At 38.4% G+C, this 26,330-nt stretch overlaps 1 protein-coding gene across 2 annotated transcripts; it reads right to left on the bottom strand.

The window, feature by feature from the left end:
* Positions 1-923: 923 nt before the first annotated feature.
* Positions 924-26,330, bottom strand: LOC138852124 (MSL complex subunit 3-like). Of its 2 annotated transcripts, none has more exons than XM_070081797.1 (5): positions 26,128-26,330; positions 25,798-25,907; positions 25,361-25,402; positions 11,676-11,781; positions 924-1,178 (listed from the first exon to the last, which is right to left on the bottom strand). In XM_070081797.1, the coding sequence occupies exons 1-5, from the start codon at positions 26,296-26,298 to the stop codon at positions 939-941; spliced, it is 669 nt and encodes a 222-aa protein (XP_069937898.1). In that variant the 5' UTR covers positions 26,299-26,330; the 3' UTR covers positions 924-938. The 2 variants fall into 2 exon arrangements, with proteins under 2 accessions (XP_069937898.1, XP_069937899.1); XM_070081798.1 differs by having other exon boundaries at positions 26,215-26,321.

Here is a 26,330-nt window from a genome sequence, read left to right on the forward strand (position 1 = left end):
ACCATATTGGGTAGTCCAAATTAGTAAATGGGAGGTTTCTTGTACTCAGCTGATAGATAAAATGGAGTCCTAAAGAAATAGCTATGAGTTTGGTCAACTGGAACAATGGAATTGGCTGAAAATAGGGTTCAAAGTCGGCGAAATCGCTGATTCGCATATGTCGCCGAGACCGCTAACTTCACAGGAGCGTAATTCCATGAGTTTTCGACCAAATTTTGAACTTTTGGTGTCATTACCATCGGGAAAAGATTCTCTATCATTTCATAAGAAAAATAATTTTTTTTTTCAAAAATTGAGCGACATAGAATGACAGTTTCAGAAAGGGGCCTGAAACAGTCAAAGGGTTAAACTGCAGATTTTAGATTAGATTTTGCCACTGAAGTAGCTAGTTTATTGTACGCCCCCATATCCATCCTGTGGATGGTCAAGATCACATGAATACACGAAATGCCTAGGAATTAGGCCACAAAAGGGTTTACAGGAGTACATACATCTAGATTTATATCTACAATTACATATTAGCTGCATATTAAAATAATTACCATACATTATATGGGGATACAGTGGAGCCTCGGTATACGACCAGCTCCCTACTCGAACAAAGCTCAGCACTCGGCCAAACATATACGACCTGCCAGAACCTCACTGTAAATTATTTCGTGTTTCTTCGCGTTTTTTTTTTTTTGTATTATTTGTATAAATAAGTCATCATGGGGTCTATGATGATTAGTGATAACAGCCAACCAAACAGAAAATTGGTTGGGAAGAACTTGTTTGCTACTCAAACAGAGCGGCATTTGAACAGCCTTCTGGAATAAATTAAGGTCCCATACTGAGGTTCCACTGTATATTGAGCTGCAATGAATGCAGCTACACATAAAAAATAATCATCATACATTAAAAAGGATATATTATACTGAAATGAATCCAGTCACACATTAAAAATAATTATCATATATGCGTAAATATACCTTGTCTTTATCATTGATTAGATGATAATCTTTTTCAAGAACGGCTTTCAGGTTATCCGGCAAGACAATAGGGAAATGGCGCTCAATAGTTTCATCATCACTGGTCACATCCTCTTCCTCTTCCTCCTCCTCCTCCTCCCCACCTGTGGTGCTATCCACTTCGGATATGGCTGAGCCAACTTCGTCCTCAGTGCCTGTATTCCCAGCCTGATCATGGATATACCATTACGTTATTTGTGAACTAATGCTATTAAATTTTTAAGACAGGGAGCTAAAGCTGTTAAAGGCTAAAAGATTTGATTACATTTCTTAAACACACTACAGCATTTCAATAATGCTCTACGAACTGTGATGGAAACCGATTCATAGATAACAAAAACAAAGCACACACATAATATGTATTATAAACATGTAATTTTTTTTTTTAGGTCACCCACCGAGGAAGGGTGACCTTTTTAAATTTCGTAATTTATACAGTAGAAGGGGTTACTAACCCCTTGCTCCTGAAGGAAGAATTCTTTTCCACTTCCTCATGGAATATAATTATATATACATATTATTAAATACATAATTATATATGCAGCCTCTCCTCACCTACCGATGGAATTCCGATCCTAAGACCACTCAGTACACAAATTCATCACTAATCAAGGAATAACCCTTTACTAACACTTCAAAAGTGTCACAACCCAAAATTAAAACATTTGTCGTGGGGGTTCGGTGGAGAATTTGGAGTAATAAACAGACACGTTGGATGATTTGGTAGAGTATACTGTACTGATAAATGGTTCACCCATTTCTAGACACAAAAAGGGCAAATTTCTAGGTCTGCAATCTCAAATTCCAAACTCATATACAGCAAATATCCAAGAAAGTCTCCAAAAAAGTAGTAGGGAACCTCTCAAAGATACAGTACTATGTACCCCAATCAACTCTTCTTGCACTATACCACTCACTCATCTACCCTTACCTCACCTATGGTTTTTGTGTATAGGGCTCAACAGAGCAAATCACCTTAAACCTTTAATAACCCAACAAAAAACTGCAGTGCGATTGATTGATTACAAACTCCTGTAATAGACAGTATATTCCTCCTCTCTTCAAGAGTCTTAACTTACTCAATATACAAAATAATCCACACTTATTATTGTGCCCACTATATGCACAAAACTCAATACTCAAATATAAACCTTCCTCTCAAACTCCTACTTGCTAACTACAACAGAACACACAACCATAATGCAAGGCTGAAATCACTTTTTGATGTCCCTCGTGTCCATCTTTCCCTGTGGAAAAATGCTATGCATGTAAAGGGTGTGAAATCAATTTAAGGCCCTACTAAGAAATCTCATCACCCAAAATTAATCAGAAAAGCTGTACTTAATAGCATTTACTGAAAAGCAACACAAAAGAGTACCAATGATGTTTCAATTTCAATACTGAATATTGTGCTGAAGACTGCTCTACCATGTACAGTGGACCCCCGCATAACGATTACCTCCGAATGTGACCAATTATGTAAGTGTATTTATGTAAGTGCGTTTGCACGTGTATGTTTGGGGGTCTGAAATGGACTAATCTACTTCACAATATTTCTTATGGGAACAAATTCGGTCAGTACTGGCACCTGAACATACTTCTGGAGTGAAAAAATATCGTTAACCGGGGGTCCACTGTACTTATTACTTCAAAATCAGGATGTTCAAATTTCATTATTTTGAATACTAAATTGTAATACTTCATATTGTAAATTGTTGTATTGTAAAACTGTAATGCTTCAAAATTGTAATGTTCAATTGTAATCATTTAAATACTCAATTGTACTTCATACTGTAAACTGTTTAAATTGTTTTATTGTAATACTGCAATTTTTATAAAATAATTCAAAACTGTAATTATTCACTACTAAACTTCTCTACTAGACCTATTAAAGCCATACAGCATTACCTAATAATACTCAAGTCTCTGTACTCACTGTAACTCGCCTAATGTCCATTTAAACTGTTATAGCCTAATTAATCTTAAGTTAATTTTAAGTTTGCCCAAAATGCTCTGCATACAAGGGGCTTTTTGGCATATACATACACTCAACTATTATATTCCTTTGTACAACTATGTATCATGTTAAAATAAATTATTATTATCATTATTATTATTATTATTATTATTATTATTAGTGGGGTATACCTCTGGTCTACAGTGGACCCCCGCCTTACGATATTAATCCGTTCCTGAGAGCTCATCATAAGCCGAAATTATCATTAGCCGAATTAATTTTCCCCACAAGAAATATAATGGAAATCAAATTAATCCGTTCCTGACACCCCAAAGTATGAAAAAAAAAATTTTTTTACCACATGAAATATTAATTTTAATACACACAAACTGAAGAAGACATGCACAATTTCTACTCTACTAAGAATAGAATACATGACACTTACCTTTATTGAAGATCTGGTGATGAATGATGGGATGGGAGGAGGGAAGAGAGTGGAAGTTATTGTTTAGAAGGGGAATCCCCTTCCATTAGGACTTGAGGTTTACCTGGAGAGAGTTCCAGGGGTCAACGCCCCCGCGGCCTGGTCTGTGACCAGGCCTCCTGGTGGATCAGAGCCTGATAAACCAGGCAGTTACTGCTGGCTGCACGCAATCCAACATACGAGCCACAGCCCGGCTGGTCAGGTACCGACTTTACAGTGCCTGCTTCTACTGGTAATCCCCCTTATGTATGCTGGGAGGCAGCTGAACAGTCTCGGGCCCCTGACACTTATTGTACTGTCTTTTAACGTGCTAGTGACACCCCTGCTTTTCATTGGGGGGATGTTGCATTGTCTGCCGAGTCTTTTGCTTTCGTTGTGAGTGATTTTCATGTGCAAATTCGGTACTAGTCCCTCTAGGATTTTCCAGGTGTATATACATGTAATCATGTATCTCTCCGCACTGCAAGTCCTTTTCCGGGGTTACAGTGGACCCTCGACCAACAATATTAATCCGTTCCTGAGAGCTCATCGTTAATCGAAATTATTGTTGAGTTAATTTTCCCCATAAGAAATAATGGAAATCAAATTAATCTGTTTCTGACACCCCAAAGTATTGAAAAAAAAAAAATTTTACCACATGAAATATTAATTTTAATACACACAAACTGAATAAGACATGTACAATTACATGACACTTACCTTTATTGAAGACCTGGTGATGATTGATGGGATGGAAGGAGGGGAAAGTGTGGATGGTGTTAGTGTTCAGAAGGGGAATCCCCTTCCATTAGGACTTGAGGTGTCAAGTCCTTTTCCGGGGTTACTTCCCTTCTTCTTTTAATGCCACTAGGACCAACTTGAGAGTCACTGGACCTCTGTCACACAACATATCTGTCCATAGAGGCCTGTACCTCCCATTCCTGTATGACATTCCTAGTGTTTCACAACACTGTCAGTGTACTAGTCACCAGCACGGCTTGCAATAGCTGTGTGAGGGTGATTTTCATCAAAAAAGGTTTGCACTTTAAGCCACATTGCACACATTTCCTTAATCTTTGAAGTAGGCAACTTCTTCAATTTCTCTATCCCCTCCTCTGGAGCAGTTTCCTCAGGTCTGGCCTCTTGCTGTTGAAGATGATCTTGCAGCTCATCAGTGGTTAGTTCTTCACTGTCCTCCTCCACCAACTCTTCCACATCCTCCCCACTAACCTCCAACCCCAAGGACTTCCCCAATGCCACAATTGATTCCACAACTAGCATAGGCTTCTCAGGGTTAGCCTCAAATCCTTCAAAATCCCTTTTGTCTACACATTCTGGCCACATTCTGGCCAAGGTACTCTTAGTCACTTCCTCCCAAGCCTTACCTATCATGTTTACACAATTGAGGATTCTAAAGTGATCTCTCCAAAACTCTCTTAGAGTCAATTGAGTTTCTGAGGTCACTACAAAGCACCTTTCAAACATAGCTTTTATGTAGAGTTTTTTGAAGTTTGCAATGACCTGCTGGTCCATGGGCTGCAGGAGAGGAGTGGTATTAGGAAGCAGAAACTTGACCTTGATGAAGCTCATGTCCCCAGAAAGTCACTCTGCCAAGTCTGAAGGATGACCAGGAGCATTGTCTAACACCAGGAGGCACTTAAGGTCCAATTTATTTTCCAGGAGGTAATTTTTCACAGTGGGGGCAAATGCATGGTGTAACCAGTCATAGAAAAAGTCCCTAGTGACCCATGCCTTACTGTTTGCCCTCCACAGCACACACAAATTAGCCTTGAGGACATTGTTTTTCCTGAACACTCTGGGAGTTTCAGAGTGATACACCAATAAAGGCTTCACTTTGCAATCACCACTAGCATTAGCACACATCAACAGAGTAAGCCTGTCTTTCATAGGCTTATGTCCTGGGAGTGCCTTTTTCCTCCTGAGTAATGTAGATCCTGCTTGGCATTTTCTTCCAAAACAGGCCTGTTTCGTCACAATTAAACACTTGTTCAGGTTTCAGTCCTTCAGCCTTTGTGTACTCCTTGAATTCCTGCACATATTTTTCAGCTGCTTTTTGGTCCGAACTGTCAGCCTCACCATGCCTTATCACACTATGTATGCCACTACGATTCTTAAATCTCTTAAACCAACCTTTGCTGGCCTTAAATTCACTCGCATCACCACTAGTTGCAGGCATTTTTCTAATTAAATCGTCATGCAACTTCCTAGCCTTTTCACATATGATCGCTTGAGAGATGCTATCTCCTGCTATCTGTTTTTCGTTTATCTACACCAATAACAGTCTCTCAATATCTTCTATCACTTGCGATCTCAGTTTTTAAAACATAGTTGTACCTTTGGCAAGAACAGCTTCCTTGATTGCCATTTTCTTGGCCACAATAGTAGCGATGGTTGATTGGGGTTTTGTGTACAACCTGGCCAGCTAGGAGACACGCACTCCACTTTCATATTTAGCAATGATCTCTTTCTTCATATCCATAGTAATTCTCACCCTTTATGCTGTAGGGTTGGCACTAGAAGCTTTCTTGGGGCCCATGGTGACTTATTTTGCAGGTGCAATCACTAAAAACGCTGTGATAATATGAAATGTTCTGATTGTATATTTGGATGCGACCGCGGTGGCTGGCTGGCTTGTAAACACTGGCACCCACGGGACAAGTGAGGCGTGCTCAGGCCATATGTGGACACGTCTCGAATGGAACGAATCGCGTTGGCCGAGTTTTTTAGCGCTAGTCGAGGCAAAATTTTTGCGTTAAAATGTATCGCTAGTCGGATTTAATGTTATACGATGCCTTCTTTTATGCCACTAGGACCAGCTTGAGAGTCACTGGACCTCTGTCGCACAACAAATCTGTCCATAGAGCTCTGTACCTCCCGTTCCTTTAAGACTTTCCTAAAATGGGCCATAATATTGTCATTGTACAGGTTGCCAACACGGCTTGCAGTAGCTGTGTCAGGGTGATTTTCCTCCGTAAAGGTTTGCAGTTCAACTCACTTTGCACACATTTCCTTAATCTCTTTTTTCAATTCCCTACTAATTCTCGCTCTTTTTACCACAGGGATGGCACAAGGAGCTTTCTTGGGGTCCATGATGACTTATTTTGCAGTTACAAGCACTAAAAACACTGGGATAATGTGAAATGTACTGAATGTATGCGTAGATGCGACTGCACTGGCTGGCTTGTAAACACTGGTGCTGAGGCCACACGTGGGACACGTCCCGGACGAATCACGTAAGGCGAGATTTTTATCGTAAGGCGAGGCAAAATTTTTGCGTTCAAATGCTTCGTATGGTGAATTTAGCGTAACGCGATGTGTTCTAAGGCAGGGGTCCACTGTATAACGAAAGAAAACTGTGTTTACATCTGGGCAAACACTCCTAGATCACTCTTATCATAAGAAAAAACACAAAAATAGAGTGATTTTTCCCAATTTTGTTTTCTGAGTCATATGCTATGCTCTCTGTCTCATTGCATCTTAAGAAAAGATTAAACTCACTGAAGAAGGTATGTTGATGGTAATAATAATTTATAACAATAGGTATTAGGCTGGTAGACAGCAACCACCTAGGGAGGTACTACCGTCCTGCCAAGTGAATGTAAAACGAAAGCCTGCAATTGTTTTACATGATGGTAGGATTGATGGTGTCCTTTTTTCTGTCTCATAGACATGCAACATTTCAGGTACGTCTTGCTACTTCTACTTACACTTAGGTCACACTACACATACATGTACAAGCATATATATACACACCCCTCTGGGTTTTCTTCTATTTTCTATCTAGTTCTTGTTCTTGTTTATTTCCTCCTATCTCCAGGGGGATGTGAAACAGAATTCTTCCTCCGTAAGCCATGCGTGTTGTAAGAGGCGACTAAAATGCCGGGAGCAAGGGGCTAGTAACCCCTTCTCCTGTATAAATTACTAAATTTAAAAAGAGAAACTTTCGTTTTTCTTTTTTGGGCCACCCTGCCTTGGTGGGATACGGCTGGTTTGTTGAAAACAAAAATATATAATACAGTGGACCCCCGACTTACGATATTAATTCATTCCAGAAGTCTGTTCGGGTGCCATTACCGAACAAATTTGTTCCCATAAGGAATATTGTAAATTAGATTAGTCCGTTTCAGACCCCCAAAAATACACGTACAAAAGCACTTACAAAAATACCCTTACATAATTGTTCGAGTTGGGAGCTGATCGTAAGGCGGGGGTCCACTGTAATCATAATAATTTATAACAATAATAATTTATAATAATAATGCAGTCAGAATAACAAATTCCCACTACAGGCAGCACACTCCACCAATATTCAGAACTCTAAACCTACTCACCATACAAAACATCCATACCTATTATTGTACCTACTACATACATAGAACACTTAACTCGAATATAAACCGTCCTCTCAAGCGTCTCCTTACCCACTTCAACAGAACACATGACCATAACACAAGGCACAGATCACTCTTTGATGTTCCTCGTGTCCATCTCACACTATGCAAAAACTCAAGGCACATAAAAGGCCCAAAAATCTGGAATTCATTACCTGTGAATATAAGAGAAACACTGTCTGTTTTTAAATTCAAGTCTCTTCTTAAAAATGGCTTACTCACTCACAACTAAATAAATACTGTATACACCTACCATCTGACTTACGACCGAGCTTGGTTCCGACCAACCGGACGCAAGTCAAAATGGACGTAAGTGGAACTTTACTACTGAATATCAACATCACATTTTTTAAATGTCTTTATTTTATTGTTTTATTTTGGTATTCCATTTTTTACTTTACTTTTTATGCTGTTAGTACTGTATTTTATACTGTAAGGTTTAGGATAAACACTGGTAAATAGTACAGTTGTCTATTTCCCAGAAATTTGGCATAAAAAACACGGTCGTAAGTCGAGTGGTCGTATGTCGAGCAGGTTGTAAGTCGGATGGTAGATGTAATTGTATCTCATAAATGTTTAACCTGTGACCCAATCAAACTTTGTTATTTTTAATTATATTACCTAACAGAATACTCCATTCTACTGAATGCACAGCAGCACAGTAAATGACCATTTTTTTTTTTTTTATTATCACACTGGCCGATTCCCACCAAGGCAGGGTGGCCCGAAAAAGAAAAACTTTCACCATCATTCACTCCATCACTGTCTTGCCAGAAGGGTGCTTTACACTACAGTTTTTAAACTGCAACATTAACACCCCTCCTTCAGAGTGCAGGCACTGTACTTCCCATCTCCAGGACTCAAGTCCGGCCTGCCGGTTTCCCTGAATCCCTTCATAAATGTTACTTTGCTCACACTCCAACAGCACGTCAAGTATTAAAAACCATTTGTCTCCATTCACTCCTATCAAACACGCTCACGCATGCCTGCTGGAAGTCCAAGCCCCTCGCACACAAAACCTCCTTTACCCCCTCCCTCCAACCCTTCCTAGGCCGACCCCTACCCCGCCTTCCTTCCACTACAGACTGATACACTCTTGAAGTCATTCTGTTTCGCTCCATTCTCTCTACATGTCCGAACCACCTCAACAACCCTTCCTCAGCCCTCTGGACAACAGTTTTGGTAATCCCGCACCTCCTCCTAACTTCCAAACTACGAATTCTCTGCATTATATTCACACCACACATTGCCCTCAGACATGACATCTCCACTGCCTCCAGCCTTCTCCTCGCTGCAACATTCATCACCCACGCTTCACACCCATATAAGAGCGTTGGTAAAACTATACTCTCATACATTCCCCTCTTTGCCTCTAAGGACAAAGTTCTTTGTCTCCACAGACTCCTAAGTGCACCACTCACTCTTTTTCCCTCATCAATTCTATGATTCACCTCATCTTTCATAGACCCATCCGCTGACACGTCCACTCCCAAATATCTGAATACGTTCACCTCCTCCATACTCTCTCCCTCCAATCTGATATTCAATCTTTCATCACCTAATCTTTTTGTTATCCTCATAACCTTACTCTTTCCTGTATTCACCTTTAATTTTCTTCTTTTGCACACCCTACCAAATTCATCCACCAATCTCTGCAGCTTCTCTTCAGAATCTCCCAAAAGCACAGTGTCATCAGCAAAGAGCAGCTGTGACAACTCCCACTTTGTGTGTGATTCTTTATCTTTTAACTCCACGCCTCTTGCCAAGACCCTCGCATTTACTTCTCTTACAACCCCATCTATAAATATATTAAACAACCACGGTGACATCACACATCCTTGTCTAAGGCCTACTTTTACTGGGAAAAAATTTCCCTCTTTCCTACATACTCTAACTTGAGCCTCACTATCCTCGTAAAAACTCTTCACTGCTTTCAGTAACCTACCTCCTACACCATACACTTGCAACATCTGCCACATTGCCCCCCTATCCACCCTGTCATACGCCTTTTCCAAATCCATAAATGCCACAAAGACCTCTTTAGCCTTATCTAAATACTGTTCACTTATATGTTTCACTGTAAACACCTGGTCCACACACCCCCTACCTTTCCTAAAGCCTCCTTGTTCATCTGCTATCCTATTCTCCGTCTTACTCTTAATTCTTTCAATTATAACTCTACCATACACTTTACCAGGTACACTCAACAGACTTATCCCCCTATAATTTTTGCACTCTCTTTTATCCCCTTTGCCTTTATACAAAGGAACTATGCATGCTCTCTGCCAATCACTAGGTACCTTACCCTCTTCCATACATTTATTAAATAATTGCACCAACCACTCCAAAACTATATCCCCACCTGCTTTTAACATTTCTATCTTTATCCCATCAATCCCGGCTGCCTTACCCCCTTTCATTTTACCTACTGCCTCACGAACTTCCCCCACACTCACAACTGGCTCTTCCTCACTCCTACAAGATGTTATTCCTCCTTGCCCTATACACGAAATCACAGCTTCCCTATCTTCATCAACATTTAACAATTCCTCAAAATATTCCCTCCATAATAATACATAATTGCTCTGGAGTGCTTTAAATGTCATACGTATTCCTTATAGGTTTGGTAGCTGACATTTAAAGCACTCCAGAGTGATTATTATTATTATTTTGATTATTACCATCGACATACCTTGTTCACTGAGTTTAATCATTTCTTAAGCTGCCACTATACACCGAGAATGTAAACACAGATGAACACACCAGCTAAACCTTTTACTGTGAACTTCTTTTGTACTTTTTCCATTTCCCTCTTGTTTTTCCTCTTCCAAGTTCTGCTGCACTTCTAACTCTTCTTCTACTATGGGATGCACAATAAAGTGCAAATTTCTAGACGAAATTTGCAGTCTTGGAGATTGCTTGATGCTGAAATGCATCACTAACCCCTTTACAATGAACTTCTTTTGTACTTCAATTTTCCTGTTGTTTTCCTCTTGGAAGAGGAAAAACAACAGTAAATTTGTACAAATATATAATCTTGGAGACTGTGAAAACTAGTGTACTGAGTGGCTGTAGGAAGGATATTCAGATGCTTGACACTGAAGACGCTGCGGTGCCCGTTCATGACCCAAGTTCTCATACAGTATACAATAATGACTCGTCAGAGAGCCCGTCGTAACTCTTGAGTTTTCAGTAAACGAGTGCGTCGGTAAGTGAGGAGAGGCTGTAATATACAATTACGTACAGTGGAACCTCAGTACTCAAACAGCTCCTTACTTGAACAATTCAGTATTCGAATGCTTTGTTCGGTAAAAAAATCACTCGGTAGTCGACCATTTGCTCGGCACTCAACCAAACACAGCCTACCAGAACTTCACTGTAAACCATTTTGTGTTTCTTCACATTTTTTGATGTTTTTATATTATTTGTATAAATAAGTCATCATGGCTCACGAAATCATAATGACACGATTGCATACAAACCATACCACAGGTGGGGTTTGAACCCACGGGTTCAAGCCCCACCTGTGGTATGGTTTGGTTAAGTCATCATGCACCTACGAAGATAAGTGATAACAGCCAACCAAAAGGAAAATTGGTTGGGAAAAATTTGTTCGGCACTTGAACAGACTGGTATTCGAACAGCCTTCTGGAATGAATTAAGTTCGAGTACTGAGGTTCCACTGTATATATACATAACATCCTATATCTTCATGGGTAGCCAATTATTATGTATCCACTAATTCAAGCAAAATTTATTATTGTCTCTAACCAATCTACTTTCAATTTACTAAGCTAATATTCATCAGTAAACCAAGTAACAAAAGCTCCTACCTGTGAACTTGTTTCTGACTCCTCCTGCTGCTCCCTCTCTCGCCTCTCTTTTTCAATCGTTTCTCGTATTGTTTCTGATAACCTCCTCTTTCTCTTTCTTTCTTTGCTGCCAAGATAATTAATCATTTTCATAATTATTTTAGAAATGTAACCAGTTAAAATGATAAAAACCTGAAGCAGTTTTACATATCTAAGATTTCCAAGAAATACGAGGCAATCATGAAAAGGAACTTAAACAGGAAATCAGGATGACTGAATTTAACAGACTAACAGGGCAAATAGTGACTGGTTGTGGTCAGTGTGGTGAATGGAGAGGAGACTGTCTTGCTGTGATCATAACTATGAGAGACAATTTTGCTATCAACAGTTTTTGTTATCTGTTTCTGAAACAAATGACATGGTAAGTTTTGTCCAGTATTTCTGAAGTCCATTAAACTGAAGATTCACTGTAGCTCAATGTACTCCTAGTTATCCAGACTAACTGGGGGTGTGAATGGGCTGGTAATCCCAGGTCACCGGTTCAAATCCCAATCACTCAATTAAAAAACTAAGAAAAACCTACAGCAATTCACTCACTAAAGAATGACTATGTGTAAAGCAAAATATTCCATTCTCAATGAAGATTTTTGAACATGCTTAACTGTAGTATTACTGTGTTGTGCTATATTCCAGCTACATTCATACCATTTACTCAAGATTCAATTTGTTGATGTTTACCTTGTGTATTAATGTATGATACTTGATCATTCTTCAACTTTCTCATTTTTACATAATCAAATATTTGCACAACCAACATTTTAAGAAAACAGAAACATAGTGCATTATACATGTTAGTGTGTTAAAAATACTCCTGCAGCATTTCCACTTCTATGAATAAGAAATACTATACAGTGGTCCTTGGAGATAAGAAATTAATCTGTTACTGAAGTATCATGCCTCAAAATTATCGCAACTCAAACCCAAAAATATGTGGTTTTATGTTAATTCGTTCCAAGACTCGACAAGCAACTTTTACTGTACCTTGGGCTCAAATTTAACTTACAGGCGCTGTATCTCCCTTCATCTACTTCTCTCTTACCCACAGCAACAACATGATCATTTCTCTGCTTCTTTTCACTACCTAAGATCTGACAGCCACTTTAACATCTTTTATAATGTCTTTTTGCTTTATAATAGTGGAGATAGTTGATCGTGGAAAGCTATACTTATGCACCAATGCACTAATTCTAGCTCCTGCATTACAAGAAGAAACTGCTTCACATAATAACTAAATTATCTTTACAATACATCACAAAAGATAACTAATACCAATAATTATATAAAGACAAATGTGATTTCACTAAATATTAATTAAATATTGAGTGAAATTATGCTTTTCATTAGTCATTTAACACACATGAAAACAACTGAAATTTAGTAGAAAGTCTACTGAAAAAACACAAAGTTCTGCATGAGATCAAGACATATGTTTATAGTCATGTAAAAGTGATAAACCCATATGGGTCATACAGCAGCTGGGGAATGGGAGGCTATCAAGTTTAATTTGATGAAGGGAAGGGCAACTCAAATTCCTTGGATCAAAATTTCCTCACCAGCACCAAAGCACCCAATGACAAACATATTAGAAAATCACCAGTAATCTTTGATTATTTCTATAATTATACAGACAGGTGGTAGAAGTGTTGTCTTGACAAACTTTTTGTGTTATCTGTTTTAAAATAGGAAAAAAGATTGTTAGAAATAATATTACATAACAACATATCAATAAAACTTGCCCGGCCATAAAAATAAGGGTCTCGTGAGCAGTGACTAAGATATTTCTATGGATAATGGATATACTGCTCAAAAATGTGTAAAACATTGCCTTTAAATATATTATGAATAAAATTTCTGGAGAATTATATTAAATCATTACAAATTATCTGAATTATATTTCAATGCCTTGTTTTCTTTCTCTCATACATGCTGGAGACTCTCTGCCATTAAACTTTCTTTCAGCATTAGTTATCAAGGTGCTGTGATACAAGAAAATGTACATTAACTCTAAACCACTAGCGTAATGCAAAAGTGACATACTCTTTATGCAGAACCAAATTATTATAAACTACATTTGCAAGGATAGGCCAGTAGACACTTGGGCAAGTAAAAGTTAAGCAGCACCCCACTCTTGTGATGTTTAAAGTTCCCAGTGTGATCATGGCACACACAACACACCCAATAAAACTGGACACATGAATCTCTGATGAACAGCAAGACAAAAACAGTTTTCTTGTCTATACTGATGGGAACAGGTTGTAGAGCATATGTGAGTGGTGTCCCAGAGGCAAAGAAAAAAAAAAGAGATGTTTTAAATATAACACCTCAAAGTAATGGAAAGTACAAGGTCTACTTGGATGACTAATAGATAAAGACTGCCAACACAGCAGCCAAAACAAAAAATGGTAATAACAGGAAACAGAGGGGAACAATACAGTTTAAAGGTTTGAAAACTATACAAGTAATAAATGAAGTTAAAAGGGAATTCAGCCTGATTTTCAGAAAAATTTAGATTTCTGCAGTTTTGGTGTCAATACTTTCATCAGTGTTTTAAGATTTTGTTTTTAACACAACGGCCATCTCCCACCAAGGAAGGGCGACCCAAAAAAAGAAACACTTTCACCATAATTGCCTTTCTAAAGGCACACTGATACTACAAATCAGATGCCCCTCCAAATAGAAAATATCTTCACCCCTTCCAGAGTGCAGGCACTGTATGTTCCACCTCCAGGATTAAAGGCCAACTAACTGGTTTTCCCAAATCCCTTCATAAATGTTACCTTGCTCACACTCCAACAGCATGTAGTCAAAAAAAATCTACTGCCTCTACTCACTCCTATCTAAAACACACACACACACACACACACACATTCATATTTCTTCAGTCATAGAGTCGTCAGGAAGTGGAATAGCCTAGCAAGTGAAGTAGTGGAGGCAGGAACCATACATAGTTTTAAGAAGAGGTATGACAAAGCTCAGGAAGCAAAGGGAGAGGACCTAGTAGCGATCAGTGAAGAGGCGGGGCCAGGAGCTGAGTCTCGACCCCTGCAACCACAATTAGGTGAGCACAATTAGGCAAGTACACACACACACACATACGTACGTACGTCTGCTGGATACTAGCATACAAAACTGCTTTCACCCTCTCCCTCCAACCTTTCCTAGGGTGACCCTTACCCTGCCTTCCCTCCACTACATATTCATACACATCCTCCTATTTTATGCCATCCTCTTTAAATGTCCCAACCACCTCAACAACCCCTCCTCATCTCTCTGGATAATAATTTTAATTTTAGTGACCCTGCACCTCCTAGTCTCCAAACTATGAATTTTGTACATATATACAAACACACACATTTCCCTCAATGCACCACTCACCTTTTGACCCCTCATCAATTCTATGGTTCACCTCATTTTTCATATACCCATCCACCAACAAGCCCAAAAATCTGAACACATTTAACTTCCTCCATATTCCTTCCTTCATTATCTAATTTTTCATTATTCCCTTCTTCATTATCAAATTTTTTTATTACCCTCATCACCTTGTTCTTTCCTATTTTAGTTTTTAATTTTCTTCTTTTACATCCCTTCCTAAAATTATCCACCAACCTTCGCAACTTCTCTTCAGCACAGTGTCATCGGCAAAAAGCAATCGGCAAAAGTGACAATTCCCACTCTGTATTAGATTTTATATATTTTAATCCCACACTTCTCCCCAACACACTAGCATCCACTTCTTTTACAACCTCATCTATATATATAATAATAATAATAATAATAATAATAATAATAATAATAATAACAATACAGTGGACCCCCGCATAACGATTACCTCCGAATGCGACCAATTATGTAAGTGTATTTATGTAAGTGCGTTTGTACGTGTATGTTTGGGGTCTGAAATGGACTAATCTACTTCTCAATATTCCTTATGGGAATAAATTCGGTCAGTACTGGCACCTGAACATACTTATGGAGTGAAAAAATATCGTTAACCGGGGGTCCACTGTAATATAATAATAATAATAATATAATATCTTTATTTACTACAAGTACATGTACATGGTATACAGGCCTAGCTGACATCAATGACATACTACTATATAGAAAGCCCCTTGTTATAAACCATACCACAGGCGGGGATAGAACCCGCAAATTAGGTCAGTGTCCCAGGATGCGACCCACACCAGTCGGTTAACACCCAGGTACCCATTTTTACTGATGAGGAACATAGACAACAGGTAGAAAGAAACACACCCAATGTTTCTACTCTGGCTGGGAATCGAACCCATGCCCTTCAAACCCATCGTTAAATCAGTACCTTGGTTCATTAACCAATCACAGGCAAGCCCGCCAAAGCAGAAGCAACGTGGTTCACTTGCGGGAAGCATTGGCAGACTTGCCTACCTGCTGGTTGAATATGGTGCACTCTCTCTCTGGCTTTTGCTTTGCTATCTGTCACTGTGGTGAGCATTTATTATTATTCTGTCTACATATTGTACATATCTGTACACAGTGGGGTGTAGGCAAATATACATTATAGTCTGCTGCTGAGTTTGTTTGCTCCAATTCCCATTATGACCAGGTCTCACAGCCCATTTATTACCTGTGTTCATAATAACAACCATGGTGACATCACACCCTAATAACCTGATCCCTAATTTTTCTTTTTTTAAACACATTAGCTGTTTCCCACCAAGGCAGGATGGCCCAAAAAGAAAGAAAAAACTTTCATCATCATTCAACACTTTCACCATCACTCATACATAATCACTGTCTTTGCAGAGGCACTCAGACATGACAGTTTAGATGTTCCTCCAAACTGCCAATATCTCAAACCCCTCCTTTAACCCTTTCACTGTCGAGACCCCTGCTCACAAACTTGCTCCCAGTGTCGAAGAATTTAAAAAAAAAAAAAAAAAAAAAAAAAAACTTATGAAATGAGAGAGAATCTTTTCCTGATGTTAATGACACCAAAAGTACAAAATTGGATGGAAAACTTATGGAATTATGCTCTCGCAAAGTTAGCGGTAACAGCGATATTTAGGCATCGGTGCCCACTTTGAGTCCCATTTTCACCCAATTCCATTGCTCCAGATGACCAAACTCGTAGCTATTTCACTAGAACTCCTTTTGTTCTATCGACTGAGAACAAGAAACCGCCCATTTACTGATTTCAGCTACCCAACAGTGGTCAGAAAATGGTAATTTGGCCAATTTCATACACAATTCAAAGAAGGCCAATTTTAAAATATAGTCCAGAATTAACAATGCAAACATTTCTAGTACTATAATAACATTTTCTCTCTTCATTAGTCATGTCTCCAGGTCCCTCTTACATTATGCTTGCTTTCCATTTTGAATTTTTGTTCACATAAAACATGGAAGATTTACTGTTATGCAGACTACTCCATTATTGTAAAAATGGCATATGTAAATAATATCAGCACATTTGTGAAAGCATATTTGACCCACCAGTTGACATTAGCAAAAATCAAACTTTTCCGCTACTTTGAGCCCAATTTTGAGGTACTTATAGTCCGTAAACTGTTCAAAATCCTTCCATTCTATCAAATGAGACCAAGGAAACGAGAATACAACCATAAATACCAGATGAAAATACACAGCAAAGTCACTGCTTTAAATGAAAAACATGGTTGGCCTCTTTTTTTCTCATTATGCACTGCGAGCTGCAGGCTTTTTTTTTATACTGCACACACACTGACAACTCAGACGACTCATTCTCTCATATGTAGGCCTACCAGCTTTCTCCTGCAAGATTTGAACCCCTTAGAATTTTGGCGTACCATTTCGGGACCGACTCTGGCTTGCAAGCCATAATATTATGGGACTGACAGTAAAAGGAGAAAAGTGCAGGCATTGTGCTTCTCATTTCCAGGACTCAAGTCAAGTTAACCAGTTTCCCTGAATCCCTTCATAAAATATTACCCTGTTCACACTCCAGCAGCTTGTCAGGTCCCAAAAACCACCCATCTCCATTCACTCCTAACACACTCGTGCACGCTTACTGGAAGTCCAAGCCCCTTGCCCACAAAACCTCCTTTACCACCTCCCTCCAACCTTTCCTACGACAACCCCTACTCTGCCTTCCTACCCCTACAGATTGATATGCTTCTTAGACATTCTACTTTGTTCCATTCTCTCTAAATGACCAAACCACCTCAACAACCCTACTACTTCAGCCCTCTGACTAATACTTTTAGAAACCCCACACCTCCTCCTAATTTCCACACTACGAATTCTCTGCATAATATTTACACCACACATTGCCCTTAGACACGACATCTCCACTGCCTTCAGCCTCCTCCTTGCTGCAGCATTTACAACCCATGCTTCACACCCATATAAGTGTTGGTACCACTATACTCTCGTACATTCCCTTCTTTGTCTCCACGGATAACGTTTTTTTGTCTCCACAGATACCTCAACGCACAACTTGCATTTTTTCCTTCATGAATTCTATGGTTAACCTTTTCCTTCATAAACCCATCCACTTACAAGTCAACTCCCAAATATCTGAAAACATTCACTTCTTCCATACTCCCTCCCTCCAATGTGATGTCCAATTTTTCTTTAAATTGTTTGATACCCTCACCACCTTACTTTTATCTATGTAAATTTTCAACTTTCTCCCTTTACACACCCAGCTGAGCCTCAATATCCTCAAAAACTCGTAACTGCTTCCGGTAACCTTCCACCTATTCCATACACTTGCACCATCTGCCACATTACTTCCTTATCCACCTTATCACATGCCTTTTAAGAACATAAGAAAGAAGGAACACTGCAACAGGCCTACGACCCATGCAGAGCAGGTCCATGTCCCCCAGATTAGACCAATGACCCCCCCCCCAGATTAGCCCAATGACCCACCCAGTCTGGTCACCTCCACTCAAGGATGGAGCACTACACCAGACTCAGCAGCACAAGCTAGTCAGGTCCAACTGACACACACCCACACCCACTCATGTATTTATCTAACCTATTTTTAAAACTACACAACGTTGGTTTTAAAAATCCACGACTCTATTACCAAACCAGTGCTTTCCTATATCCTTCCTGAATCTGAATTTTTCCAGCTTGAAACCACTGCTGCGAGTCCTGTCTTGGCTGGAAATTTTCAGCACACTATTTACATCCCCTTCATTTATTCCCGTTTTCCATTTATACACCTCGATCATATCCCCCCTAATTCTACGCCTTTCGAGAGAGTGCAGTTTCAGGGCCCTCAGTCTATCCTAATAGGGAAGATTTCTGATACATGGGATCATCTTTGTCATCCTCCTCTGTACGTTTTCCAGAGCATTTATATCCATTCTGTAGTACGGTGACCAGAACTGAGCAGCATAGTCTAAATGAGGCCTAACCAAGGATATATAGAGTTGAAGAACAACCTGAGGACTTCTATTTTTTATACTTCTAGATATGAAGCCAAGAATTCTGTTAGCTTTATTGCGAACACTAATGCACTGGTGTCTTGGTTTTAGATTACTGCTAACCAGAACTCCTAAATCCTTTTTGCAATCAGTAGTATTAAGATCTACATTATTTAGTTTATATGTGGCATGGTTATTTAACTGTCCAACATTTAGAACTTTGCATTTGTCAATATTAAACTGCATCTGCCACTTCTCCGACCATTGCATCAGTCTATTCAAATCATCCTGGAGAGCTCTAGTGTCCTCATTAGAATGAATTGGATGGCCTATTTTAGTGTCATCAGCAAATTAGCTTATGTCGCTATTTATTCCCTCATCTATGTCGTTTATGTAAACTGTTGATAAATTAGACACATGTGCAACTCTTGGGTATCTTTATTGAGGAACAACGGGCCCAACATTGACCCCTGAGGAACACCGCTTGTGACGTGCCCCCATTCCGATTTCTCCCCATTTATGCCAACTCTCTGCTGTCTATTTGTCAGCCATGCCTCTACCCAGGAAAAAATTTCTCCTAATCTGTATACAACAAAAACTTCCTTACCCTTATATAAATATTGCTCACTTATATGCTTCACAGTAAACACTTGGCCTACACATCCCCTACCCTTCCTAAAACCTCTTCGTTTATCTGCGATGCTGCTCTCCGTCTTACCCACAATTCTTTCAATAATAACTACCATACACTTTACATGGAATACTCAACATGCATTAAAGTAAAATATTTATTACTTAAAACAAGTTTTCAATTATAAATGTTGACAGCAAAACAACAGCTATGCAGCTGGTATCAACTTCCTTTCATCAATTTTTAGTATTTATTGTTTGATTTTATTTTACTGAAGAGCTTTTTTTGGACAACTTAATTTTGCATAGGGCAACGTTTAAAAAAAAACAGTGAATGTGAAAGGTAGAATTTTGAAATTACCAGGAGTGAGAACATTCATACCTATATACAGCAATATATGTATTTGTTACTCAGTTACAGCTGACAATATTAGAATACAGTAGTAGAACTGGGATTGGGGTGTACAAGCTGTGTTAGTTTCATGTCAAAAATTTTATTAACTGTGAAACAACAATCATTTTGAAACAAAAAATTACAGTAAACTCTCGATATAATGGACTAATAGGGAATTGTCTAAGTGTCTGTTATATAAGAATGTTAAAAATAGCAAAAATGAAACACTGTATACCTAATATAATACTGTACACACATTTTACAGATATACTGCAATAAACATCGAAATTAAAGGAATTAACAGTACAATTTTTAGGATTTACTGTAATTCAATAATTCCAAGTAGAATTAAATTATACACTTACGTTAACCCAAAATCATCAATGTACCACGGGAACTCTCAGCAAAATTGACTGGTAAATTATCACTTTGATAAGTTATTTTTTTATCACACTGGCCGATTCCCACCAAGGCAGGGTGGCCCGAAAAAGAAAAACTTTCACCATCATTCACTCCATCACTGTCTTGCCAGAAGGGTGCTTTACACTACAGTTTTTAAACTGCAACATTAACACCCCTCCTTCAGAGTGCAGGCACTGTACTTCCCATCTCCAGGACTCAAGTCCGGCCTGCCGGTTTCCCTGAACCCCTTCATAAATGTTACTTTGCTCACACTCCAACAGCACGTCAAGTATTAAAAACCATTTGTCTCCATTCACTCCTATCAAACACGCTCACGCATGCCTGCTGGAAGTCCAAGCCCCTCGCACACAAAACCTCCTTTACCCCATCTCTCCAACCTTTCCTAGGCCGACCCCTACCCCGCCTTCCTTCCACTACAGACTGATACACTCTTGAAGTCATTCTGTTTCGCTCCATTCTCTCTTTGATAAGTATTTGATAAAAATCAAGAAAAATTATAGCCCTTAAAATATGTAGTGCTCTTCGAGTCAATTTTGATCATTTGTTAATGGAATTTCTTTTATTAAAGAAAATTTAGATTTATTACTTTTGCATAAAAATCCATAGAAAAATTTACATTTAAAAGGGCAACACTCCATTTCATCAAGCGAGAACATTCATAACCATGAAAGGATATATATTCTCTTCTGCTTTTACCCATAGGACAAATATTGCAGAGCTAAGACTAAGAATGGGATAGGTGAGATGTGTGTCAGTTTCATGCAAAAATTTACTATGGTAATGAAAATAGATAATTTTGAAAAATTCCAAAACAAAGCAATATAATTATTCCAAAACTAGTGTCCTGATCAGAATGAAATTATATGTGGAATTTATAATAACCCAACAACACTGGAATATTACAGAATTTTTCAATATCAGTAACAAACTTTCAAAAACAAAATCACTTTGAAAGCATTACCCTTGCTGAAAAGAGGAAGAATTAAGTTTTGAAAATTAAATAATGCAGGTAAATAAAATAGTGAAGGAAATTCTAAGTAAACAAGAGGATAGAAATAAAAGAAATGGCCATACAGGAGGAACTGTGAAGGAAATATGGTAATAAATGAAAGAAAACATGATGCAGCAACTTTATTTTAGAGGTGACAATCAGTGAAAAAAATCAATAGGAGATAAACAAGGAATAAGATGAAAAAGCAGGTGTAACTCTTAGAAAAGTAGTAAATGTGAGGTGTGTAGCATGAAGGTGAAAAAACTTACACAAGAATGTCTCAGGAGGAGGAAAAGCATGTAGAAATGGCAAAAGAACTGTCAGGACCAGGATAAATTTAGAAATGAAAAAGTTCATGGTTAAGAGGTTTCCATTTCACACTCAAGAGGCAGGATAGTAGTACAGTACTTCCTTGAATGACTGGTGTCTACCAACTTATTATCCATGTAGGAAACAAACTAATTTTTAATGTAAATGATTTCAATCCTATTAGATAAAGCAATCCCTCATAATGCAGATTTATGTAACAAACAGTGAATGGTTTAATAAAAGCAATTAGGATAGATTGAATAATAGAAGAGAGGATATTACATCAGCCAAAAAAGTTTTGCATAAACTAGATTTAAAGTAACATATAAATAAAATATAAGAGGAGTTATGTAATGTGATACTGGTACAGAGAATGGTATCCCAAAAGTGAAAATTTTAAGTGGCTCAAGGAGAATATTTTAGAGGGCTATAGTATGTGAAAAAAAACTAGTAATCATTATAAAATGCATCCTAATAAATCTGTCTAACCTATATAAGAGCTAATTAACCCTTTGACTGTCGAAGGGCCAAATCCTGAAGTTGCTTCTGGTGTCGCAAAATATTCGAAAAAAAAAAAAATTATTTTTTCTTATGAAATGATAGAGAATCTTTTCCCGATTGTAAAGACACCAAAAAAACGAAATTTGATGGAAAACTGACGGAATTACGCTCTCGCGAAGTTAGCGACTTCGGCGATATTTAAAAATCGGCAATTTCGCCCACTTTGAGCCCTATTTTCGGCTAATTCCTTTATTCCAGTCAACCAAACTCATAACTATTTCTTCAGAACTCTATTTTTTCTATCGATTGAGTACAAGAAACTGCCCATTTACCGATTTCAACTACCCAATAACATGGTCAGAAATTTGCAATTTGGCCAATTTCACGAAAATTAAAAAATACGACAATTTCAAAATAAGGTCCAGAATGAACAATGCAGACATTCCTGGCTCTAAAATAACATTTTCTTTGTTCATCAGTCATGTCTCCAGGTCCCTGTGATATTACTCTTGCTTTTTATTTTGAAATTTTATTCAAACAAAAAATAGAAGATTTACTGTTATGCAGACTACTGCAATACTGTAATAATTGTAAAAATTACATCAACCCATTCATGACTGCGTATTAGAATGGCTATTTGGACATTTATTGGACAATGACATCATTTGTTCACTTTTGAACATCGGCAAAAATCAAACATTTCCTGTACTTTGTGCTCCATTTCCAGGTTCTTTTTATAGTAAAATTAATCAAAATCACCTCCATTTCTATAATATAGTTTCCATTCTATCAAATGAGACCAAGAAAACGAGAATACAACCACAAATACTATACGAAAATAGACCACAAAGTCGGCATTTTAATTAAAAAAAACGGTCGGAGTTTTTTTTTTCTCATTATGCACTGCGTGCTCCAGGATTTTTTTTATGTGGTGCACACTGACCACACAGACCCATTCTCTCACATGTGGGCCTACTAGCTTTCTCCTGCCTGATTTGAAGCCGCTAGAATTTATGAGTATATATACGTCAAACACGGTACCTCGCAAACGTATATATACGGCCGCGACAGTCAAAGGGTTAATCTTAAGTTTGCCCAAATGCTCTGTATTAAAGGGGCTTTTGGCATGGCCACCCAACTGATTTACACTCTTCTGTACAAACTATCTTACGTAAAATTATTTTTTTTATTATTATCACACTGGCCGATTCCCACCAAGGCAGGGTGGCCCGAAAAAGAAAAACTTTCACCATCATTCACTCCATCACTGTCTTGCCAGAAGGGTGCTTTACACTACAGTTTTTAAACTGCAACATTAACACCCCTCCTTCAGAGTGCAGGCACTGTACTTCCCATCTCCAGGACTCAAGTCCGGCCTGCCGGTTTCCCTGAATCCCTTCATAAATGTTACTTTGCTCACACTCCAACAGCACGTCAAGTATTAAAAACCATTTGTCTCCATTCACTCCTATCAAACACGCTCACGCATGCCTGCTGGAAGTCCAAGCCCCTCGCACACAAAACCTCCTTTACCCCCTCCCTCCAACCTTTCCTAGGCCGACCCCTACCCCGCCTTCCTTCCACTACAGACTGATACACTCTTGAAGTCATTCTGTTTCGCTCCATTCTCTCTACATGTCCGAACCACCTCAACAACCCTTCCTCAGCCCTCTGGACAACAGTTTTGGTAATCCCGCACCTCCTCCTAACTTCCAAACTACGTTTCTTTACAAATAAAAGTGGCTGGTGATAGAAATAAGCATCAGGAGGAGGTAGTGCATGCAACAACTATTGAATTGTAAGAAAAAATAATTATGATTATAAAAAAAAATGCCTGGACACCACAAGCATAGCTCTATTTCTTTAGCTAAATATGGGTAAATACACATATATATCTCTCTGCAAAGACAGGCTGAGGTAGACACCACATGATGAGACTCTTCCTCAAATCGCCTGTGACTTCAAAACATAGCAACTGTCAAGAGGTTGGAGGTTCTATACACCACAACACAAGGGCATAGAAAGAAAAAGTGCACGAGAAAGTGACATCAGTCTCCTGCATCAAGACATCAAATTCAGTTTTCTGCTGCCAAATGAACTACACCTGCTTGGTGACTAGTACTCTTATATCCAAAAGAGGGTTTCATTTCTCAACATGCTAGTCCACAACATTCCTTCTGTCCTGGTTGCAAATAACACCAAGCTGTTTGCATTATTACTTCTCAGCATCATTATTAACCTGATTAATATAGTCCAGTACAGATACATATTCTCTGAAACAAGGAATGAGCCCAAATCTGAATCAAAATTTGTTATGCAGACTTTATTTTGATTACTTAGATTGTGGCTTCACTAGACCTCTAGGGACATACCCCCTCCCCCTGCCCACAAATTTATAGGGACAACTGTACATCCACAAACCATTAATTAACCCTTAAACTGTCCAAACGTTGGACGTGCAGCAGGCTCTGAACATAGATCTACGTTTTTTTTACATGCTTTCAAATGGGGAAAATCAAGGTCGGAGCGCTACGCATGTGAACGTAGATCTACATTTGGACAGTTTAAGGGTTAAAAGGAAAATTTCCCTCAAGTATTCCAATGAGCCAATAGGCCAATCAATGCTATATCAATGACAAAATATAACAAAACTGCCTGAAAGCTGAAAAAAAAAACATGATTAGGTAAGTAATATTAACACAGATGGTAACTACAAAAAAAGAAATTACATGTAAAAATAGTCTTTGAGGAAAGCCAATTGACAAACCCCCTATAATATGTTAATAAAAAAAAAAAAAGTCTTCCTAGTAACATTCATCAACACGAGTTCTTGTGGTGAACAAATGTGATATTCAGAGATCATATGGAAATTGACCAGTGAGTGAATCAATAAATAAACAAGAGGCAGACTGGCAGTGGTCCCTGATGGGCTCTAACATACAAGAGCCCAATATAATAAACTTCTTTCACCACCTAATAAAAAAAAAAAGAGAAAACTTACTACAGCGGTCCTCCTATCAGCACTCTATTTGATTTCATAGACCTGAAATGAGATCCATTAGCATTATTTTATATTCACATAACAGGTGCCTCATTAAATCAGTTTATATGGTATCAAATGGTGTATCAACAAGAATTTTTTTTCATATGCCTAAATTAATAAATTTTGCAATACAGTGGACCCCCGGTTAACGATATTTTTTCAATCCAGAAGTATGTTCAGGTGCCAGTACTGACCGAATTTGTTCCCATAAGGAATATTGTGAAGTAGATTAGTCCATTTCAGACCCCCAAACATACACGTACAAACGCACTTACATAAATACACTTACATAATTGGTCGCATTCGGAGGTGATCGTTATGAAGGGGGCCACTGTACTCTTAATATATTTCCATCATTAAACAGCACACATAAAATAAAGAGGTAAGAAACTTACAACTTTATCTGGGCTTTGTCAGCAAGCTGTCTCTGTAAATCTCTGTTTTCATCTGTATCTTTCAGCACAAAGTCTTCAGAAACACAACGGTCCCAAGATGCATTCCACCCCTAAAACGACATTTTGTTTACACTTAGTAAATTATCAAGATAAAAATAGCAACAAGTGTGCTACAAAAAAAAAAAAAAAAAAAACATGCCAAAAATGACATGTTGATAGCTGCTAATCTTTATTATTAATCATTTCCAAACTCTCTGGAAACACAAATACTGTAACAAGTCTGGAAGGAAATTAACACAAACTTAGGTTCAATGCCACAAAGGTGCATACCTGAAAATGGATTAGGTATTCAATTTGCTTTCGCCCTTTACCATCTTTATTGAATACTACTTCGAGGACTTTTGAATCATAGAGTACCTTAGCCTTGGTTGGGTCTGGCTCGTAGCAAAGGACTCTTTCTCCCTCGCTAAACTTCACCCTCACTCCTCGGGTTGACACCATTATAACTGAAAAAATTAAACAATACAAACATA

This window comes from Cherax quadricarinatus, unplaced genomic scaffold (assembly GCF_038502225.1).
Source record: "Cherax quadricarinatus isolate ZL_2023a unplaced genomic scaffold, ASM3850222v1 Contig4245, whole genome shotgun sequence".
NCBI lineage: Eukaryota > Metazoa > Arthropoda > Malacostraca > Decapoda > Parastacidae > Cherax > Cherax quadricarinatus.